Source organism: Hemibagrus wyckioides, linkage group LG07 (genome assembly GCF_019097595.1).
Source record: "Hemibagrus wyckioides isolate EC202008001 linkage group LG07, SWU_Hwy_1.0, whole genome shotgun sequence".
In the NCBI taxonomy this organism is placed as follows: domain Eukaryota; kingdom Metazoa; phylum Chordata; class Actinopteri; order Siluriformes; family Bagridae; genus Hemibagrus; species Hemibagrus wyckioides.
The window spans coordinates 5,316,612-5,324,111 of NC_080716.1; the positions used below are offsets into that span (position 1 = coordinate 5,316,612).

General features: G+C 37.6%; 2 protein-coding genes across 2 annotated transcripts in view; both read right to left on the reverse strand.

Moving 5' to 3' along the window:
* LOC131355895 (uncharacterized) overlaps positions 1-5,972 on the reverse strand; it is a 6,974-nt gene extending 1,002 nt beyond the window's left edge. The window contains exons 1-11 of the mRNA XM_058394454.1: positions 5,958-5,972; positions 5,575-5,688; positions 5,116-5,229; positions 4,655-4,768; positions 4,196-4,309; positions 3,735-3,848; positions 3,276-3,389; positions 2,815-2,928; positions 2,336-2,419; positions 2,098-2,166; positions 63-2,001 (exon numbers count right to left, since the gene is read on the reverse strand). Of these exons, the coding sequence (XP_058250437.1) occupies positions 63-2,001; positions 2,098-2,166; positions 2,336-2,419; positions 2,815-2,928; positions 3,276-3,389; positions 3,735-3,848; positions 4,196-4,309; positions 4,655-4,768; positions 5,116-5,229; positions 5,575-5,688; positions 5,958-5,972 (2,905 nt within the window). The remainder of the gene's footprint in view (positions 1-62; positions 2,002-2,097; positions 2,167-2,335; positions 2,420-2,814; positions 2,929-3,275; positions 3,390-3,734; positions 3,849-4,195; positions 4,310-4,654; positions 4,769-5,115; positions 5,230-5,574; positions 5,689-5,957) is intronic.
* A 57-nt stretch (positions 5,973-6,029) lies between these two features.
* The window catches only part of LOC131355724 (histone-lysine N-methyltransferase set-1-like), a 3,021-nt gene continuing 1,550 nt past the window's right edge, over positions 6,030-7,500 (reverse strand). The window contains exons 2-3 of the mRNA XM_058394162.1: positions 6,726-6,918; positions 6,030-6,149 (exon numbers count right to left, since the gene is read on the reverse strand). Coding sequence (XP_058250145.1) covers positions 6,030-6,149; positions 6,726-6,918 — 313 coding nt within the window. The remainder of the gene's footprint in view (positions 6,150-6,725; positions 6,919-7,500) is intronic.

The window sequence follows — 7,500 nt, forward strand, 5'->3', positions numbered from 1 at the left end:
ATTTTTTAATCTTTTATATTTCCATGTGCCTACAATTATTACATGATCTCCAGTCAACATACCATTTGGATCAATGTCAATGTCATCTAGGTTCTTTCCAGTGAACTCCCCAAGTCTTCCTGTCTCTAATGCCATCAAAATTTTGCTGATCTTGGCCAGCTGTAGAGTGCCTTCTGGAAGTCTGTAATATTCCCTGTGTACTCGCACATCATGCCCTAAAAAGTCAGCTAGCTGGTCCAATTCTGTATTATTGAGGTTCAGAACATTGGACAATGTTGCTATGTGTTTACGCAGCTTAGTCGAAGAAAGTGCCTTTGGATTCCTTGCTCCACATTCTGTTGCAAATTCTCTAAGGCAATCTGATCCCCTAAAATGAGACAATGCTGCGGGACGTGCAAACATGTAAATGTTTTCGGATGGAATACCACAATTTTCTCTTTTCTCTACAAGAAGCTCCATATTTTTTTGCATTACAGGTGTTAAAAGAACCGGAACCTTTCGTCCTCTCTTTCCACGAATTTCAATTCGGGTAAAATGATTGCAGAGTTTCTTTTCAAGCTCAGAAAGTGCAAGAGCAATATCCTCATGCAAGTCATCTGCATTTCTGCTGATAAATGCCTTTAATGGCATTTTTGAGACCTCACCCTCTCTTCTCCGATTAAAGAGGATAGTCTGAGCCAGAGCAATCTTAGCAAGCTGTGACCAATTCTTGGTGGAAGCATCTTTGGATAAACTCTGAAAGTACTCTTCTTGCTTTTGGTCAAGAAACAAATGTAACATTTTCACATCCTCAGTAAAAGGAAGAACAAGTGGAGCATTCCACTTAACTTCTCTCTGAGTCCGGAGTGCATGTGATGATATCAGCTCGCTCCATCTTGCCATATACATTTCTGAAAAGTTGCGTGCTTTTTCTGCTCTTTCACTGTCTCGATCCATCATTGCTTGAAATGAAACCAAAGAAGCAATCTTCTGTAAACTATGACCAAGCTTTAATGCGAGGGATGGTCGTTGAAATGTGCACTTTTCTTCATCATAACCACTGGATTTTCGAACAGCTGTTATGACATACATAAAGTTAGCTGGGTCAATAAAATCCTCCATTTTACGCAAGGGTGTAACTTCCCTCGCTGTAATTAGTAATCTTCCAACTTCCCTCATTTTCTGTCGAATATATTCATGCTTGCTGATATCTGAGCCTACTCTGTTGTAAAAACACTCCCCCAATCTTCTGATATAGAAGTCCGAATTAATAGCAAGCAGCACACTGTCATAGGTCATATTACTTAACAGTTTCCACAGGCCAGCACTAGTTCCAGGAGGTGCAGGTCCCATGTAAGCATTTTGTGAGAGCACCCTGTTCTTTCCTGGTTTGGGATGGGATTTAACATTTTTACTCAGCTCACATCGTTTCATATGACACCAAAGATACTTCCTAGCAAAGAGTCCTTGACAGTTGGAGCAGTGCACAAAGGTTTTGGAGTCACAATCTTTTCTCGGCTTCTTACAAGGTACAAGATCACCTTTTCCAGACTGTACAACCTCTGCATTATGAGCAAAATTCCCTCTATTCCTTAAGTGATCTAGCAAGTTTTTCCTTTCTTTTGAACCTTTTGGAAAACTCAAAGCTTTCGCAACTTCTGACTCTGTGCTATGAACCTGCTCTAAATGTCTTGCCATTTTTGATAGTGGTTTGCTGCAAAACAAACAGTACTGTTTCTTGTCATACACTCTTGGTTTTTTAGATGTCTTTGAAATTCCTCTGACCAAAACCGAGCTTGACTGCCCAACTTCAGCTTCACTGTCAGCTATAGCACTGGACAGACCAGTAGTAGGACTGAGTGAAAGATTTTTTTTAGTTTCAGCTTTCTTTTTAGTACATGAAATTGTATGACTGCAGGCACTTGTATCTGAGCTACTATATGAAGACTCAGGGACATAGTCATCTTCACTGTTTTCCAAACTACTGATGGAACAGGCATCATGGCTGCTTACCTCATGAAGCTATAAAAAAACAATATAAACTTAAATTTGAACATTAATTAAAAGACTGCTGCAGACTTTAGTTATTTTATATTAAGACGTTACAATTTATTGTACCTGAGGAGTGCTTGTATCCACAGTATACAGTATACAGTATTGGTCACCAGCAAACATTTCATCTGCTACCTGCTTAAAAAGTTCAAAAATATATAATGAAATAAAAAGAATAAAATGTAATAAGATCTCAAAGGATTTCAGGTTTATAAAATAGTAATGTGAAATTGGTGTAAAAAATTATTTGCCCTTGGATGACATTTTGACATGTATAGCTAAAAAAACAAAGGTATCTTCTTGCCTGATTTAGGAGTGCAGATGCCTGCTGCTGATTATCTCCAGATTCTGGATTATGACTTTTTTCATCCATTACCCATTTTTTTACCTGAAACCAAAAATTCAGCCTAAAATTAGACCATGATAAGTGGCTAGAAAGCATAAATGTGTGCAAAATATTTTCCTAAACAAAGATGCTACAAAAAAATGATGACAAAGCAACTGTCTTCTGTGGATTTGGTGTATACGTATTTTTAGGCAAATACACTCCAATTAAAGAAGACATTTTAAGAGAAACATCTAACATTTTTAGAGTACACATATTGTGGGGACATTGTGTAACGTTTCATGTATAAACACAATGTGGGGACCCAGTGGGGGATGGGCACTACTTCATCTGCTAGCTGAAATCAGTGCTTTTTAAACACTGGTAGAGTCCATTGTAGATTGTGGGGACTTGACGGTTACCGTATAAAAAAATGCATTAAAATGGCAGTTTCATACCTCTGTACTGAAAGCTGACTTATTCTCGGAATGCTGGGTGTAAAGGGGATCATCTCCAGAGGTGCTGGCTGATTCCACATGACCAGTGTCCACTTCTGTTCCACTGTTTGTCACCTGAAACAAACATAACCATCATTAATTAGCCAAAAATTAAAGAACTATCGGCAAACTAGTACTAATACAAACAGGGTAAAGTTGTAAATAAACATTTTTAGTCAAATACACTCCAATTAAAGAAGACATTTTAAGAAAAACATCTAACATTTTTAGAGTACACATATTGTGGGGACATTGTGTAACGTTTCATGTCTAAACACAATGTGGGGACCCAGTGGGGGATGGGCACTACTTCATCTGCTAGCTGAAATCAGTGCTTTTTAAACACTGGTAGAGTCCATTGTAGATTGTGGGGACTTGACGGTTACCGTATAAAAAAATGCATTAAAATGGCAGTTTCATACCTCTGTACTGAAAGCTGACTTATTCTCGGAATGCTGGGTGTAAAGGGGATCATCTCCAGAGGTGCTGGCTGATTCCACATGACCAGTGTCCACTTCTGTTCCACTGTTTGTCACCTGAAACAAACATAACCATCATTAATTAGCCAAAAATTAAAGAACCATCGGCAAACTAGTACTAATACGAACAGGGTAAAGTTGTATACGTATTTTTAGTCAAATACACTGCAATTAAAGAAGACATTTTAAGAAAAACATCTAACATTTTTAGAGTACACATATTGTGGGGACATTGTGTAACGTTTCATGTATAAACACAATGTGGGGACCCAGTGGGGGATGGGCACTACTTCATCTGCTAGCTGAAATCAGTGCTTTTTAAACACTGGTAGAGTCCATTGTAGATTGTGGGGACTTGACGGTTACCGTATAAAAAAATGCATTAAAATGGCAGTTTCATACCTCTGTACTGAAAGCTGACTTATTCTCGGAATGCTGGGTGTAAAGGGGATCATCTCCAGAGGTGCTGGCTGATTCCACATGACCAGTGTCCACTTCTGTTCCACTGTTTGTCACCTGAAACAAACATAACCATCATTAATTAGCCAAAAATTAAAGAACTATCGGCAAACTAGTACTAATACGAACAGGGTAAAGTTGTAAATAAACATTTTTAGTCAAATACACTCCAATTAAAGAAGACATTTTAAGAAAAACATCTAACATTTTTAGAGTACACATATTGTGGGGACATTGTGTAACGTTTCATGTCTAAACACAATGTGGGGACCCAGTGGGGGATGGGCACTACTTCATCTGCTAGCTGAAATCAGTGCTTTTTAAACACTGGTAGAGTCCATTGTAGATTGTGGGGACTTGACGGTTACCGTATAAAAAAATGCATTAAAATGGCAGTTTCATACCTCTGTACTGAAAGCTGACTTATTCTCGGAATGCTGGGTGTAAAGGGGATCATCTCCAGAGGTGCTGGCTGATTCCACATGACCAGTGTCCACTTCTGTTCCACTGTTTGTCACCTGAAACAAACATAACCATCATTAATTAGCCAAAAATTAAAGAACCATCGGCAAACTAGTACTAATACGAACAGGGTAAAGTTGTATACGTATTTTTAGTCAAATACACTGCAATTAAAGAAGACATTTTAAGAAAAACATCTAACATTTTTAGAGTACACATATTGTGGGGACATTGTGTAACGTTTCATGTATAAACACAATGTGGGGACCCAGTGGGGGATGGGCACTACTTCATCTGCTAGCTGAAATCAGTGCTTTTTAAACACTGGTAGAGTCCATTGTAGATTGTGGGGACTTGACGGTTACCGTATAAAAAAATGCATTAAAATGGCAGTTTCATACCTCTGTACTGAAAGCTGACTTATTCTCGGAATGCTGGGTGTAAAGGGGATCATCTCCAGAGGTGCTGGCTGATTCCACATGACCAGTGTCCACTTCTGTTCCACTGTTTGTCACCTGAAACAAACATAACCATCATTAATTAGCCAAAAATTAAAGAACTATCGGCAAACTAGTACTAATACGAACAGGGTAAAGTTGTAAATAAACATTTTTAGTCAAATACACTCCAATTAAAGAAGACATTTTAAGAAAAACATCTAACATTTTTAGAGTACACATATTGTGGGGACATTGTGTAACGTTTCATGTCTAAACACAATGTGGGGACCCAGTGGGGGATGGGCACTACTTCATCTGCTAGCTGAAATCAGTGCTTTTTAAACACTGGTAGAGTCCATTGTAGATTGTGGGGACTTGACGGTTACCGTATAAAAAAATGCATTAAAATGGCAGTTTCATACCTCTGTACTGAAAGCTGACTTATTCTCGGAATGCTGGGTGTAAAGGGGATCATCTCCAGAGGTGCTGGCTGATTCCACATGACCAGTGTCCACTTCTGTTCCACTGTTTGCCACCTGAAACAAACATAACCATCATTAATTAGCCAAAAATTAAAGAACCATCGGCAAACTAGTACTAATACGAACAGGGTAAAGTTGTATACGTATTTTTATTCAAATACACTGCAATTAAAGAAGACATTTTAAGAAAAACATCTAACATTTTTAGAGTACACATATTGTGGGGACATTGTGTAACGTTTCATGTATAAACACAATGTGGGGACCCAGTGGGGGATGGGCACTACTTCATCTGCTAGCTGAAATCAGTGCTTTTTAAACACTGGTAGAGTCCATTGTAGATTGTGGGGACTTGACGGTTACCGTATAAAAAAATGCATTAAAATGGCAGTTTCATACCTCTGTACTGAAAGCTGACTTATTCTCGGAATGCTGGGTGTAAAGGGGATCATCTCCAGAGGTGCTGGCTGATTCCACATGACCAGTGTCCACTTCTGTTCCACTGTTTGTCACCTGAAACAAACATAACCATCATTAATTAGCCAAAAATTAAAGAACTATCGGCAAACTAGTACTAATACAAACAGGGTAAAGTTGTAAATAAACATTTTTAGTCAAATACACTGCAATTAAAGAAGACATTTTAAGAAAAACATCTAACATTTTTAGAGTACACATATTGTGGGGACATTGTGTAACGTTTCATGTCTAAACACAATGTGGGGACCCAGTGGGGGATGGGCACTACTTCATCTGCTAGCTGAAATCAGTGCTTTTTAAACACTGGTAGAGTCCATTGTAGATTGTGGGGACTTGACGGTTACCGTATAAAAAAATGCATTAAAATGGCAGTTTCATACCTCTGTACTGAAAGCTGACTTATTCTCGGAATGCTGGGTGTAAAGGGGATCATCTCCAGAGGTGCTGGCTGATTCCACATGACCAGTGTCCACTTCTGTTCCACTGTTTGTCACCTGAAACAAACATAACCATCATTAATTAGCCAAAAATTAAAGAACTATCGGCAAACTAGTACTAATACAAACAGGGTAAAGTTGTAAATAAACATTTTTAGTCAAATACACTGCAATTAAAGAAGACATTTTAAGAAAAACATCTAACATTTTTAGAGTACACATATTGTGGGGACATTGTGTAACGTTTCATGTCTAAACACAATGTGGGGACCCAGTGGGGGATGGGCACTACTTCATCTGCTAGCTGAAATCAGTGCTTTTTAAACACTGGTAGAGTCCATTGTAGATTGTGGGGACTTGACAGTACATGTACACAGTACAGTGACATAAAAGCTATTACCAAGCCCATAATTTATGCATGGTGATATACTAATACTAACTGAACAGCATGAAATAGTATATGTATTTGTCACTGACAGTACAAGATAAATCTCATTATGGAACCAACATAAAATCATATTAACAGTTTATTCTTTTCCCAGTGTTCAATATCCAATATGAAAATGCTATATAAATACATTCACTATTTCTCATCCAATTATCTACCATTGCTACAAAAAGTAACATTCTTACCTCAATCCTCCAAGCATAATCTCCATCTCCGTAATTATACGTAACCTCCTCTCCAGGTAGTATGTCTCTTAAAGCAAAAAGGCACAAATGAGGCTTTCCTTCCACAATGATTCTTTTCATTTTGCAGTTGGGGTTAATGTGGTCATCATTAACCAGCCTTCCAAGTGTGCCATCATCCCTTGCAGCATCAATACTGAATTTGAACAAACAGGAGACAGTCATTTAACACAACTATACAACTACTTTAATTGTGTAGTAAAAATATAATAAAATTGAAAAACCAAAAAAATCTTATAATAATAATAATTATTATTATTCTTTTTATTATTATTACTAGTAGAACTATTATAGTAACATTTTGCTTCCTTTTTCCTCTATTAAGTAAAAACAATTCTTCTAAACTGTGCTTATGTGACTGCAGGCAGACATAATCACGCATATACTGTATAGGAACATTTTATTGAAAAGAAACTAAGCAAAAAATGACTGTAAAATACAGTATTCAGGTCCTGTGTAAAACAGATTAGGATCTGTGTAAGGAATAGCACCTGAAAATTGAAAACAACTCGATATAAAAGGTAATGTGAGCCTAATCCAGGTGCGTGTCTGTACTTTTAATGTTAGTGATGCGCAGCTCAACAAAACCAGGCAGCAGTTCAAAGTTAATAGAAAATCTTGGGGAAAAAACAATAATCATGTATTACCAGTAAATGTTTTAAAAACGAGGTGAAGACTAAACTTCGAGCGGTCTTTTAAACATGGTGTTTGCACATAA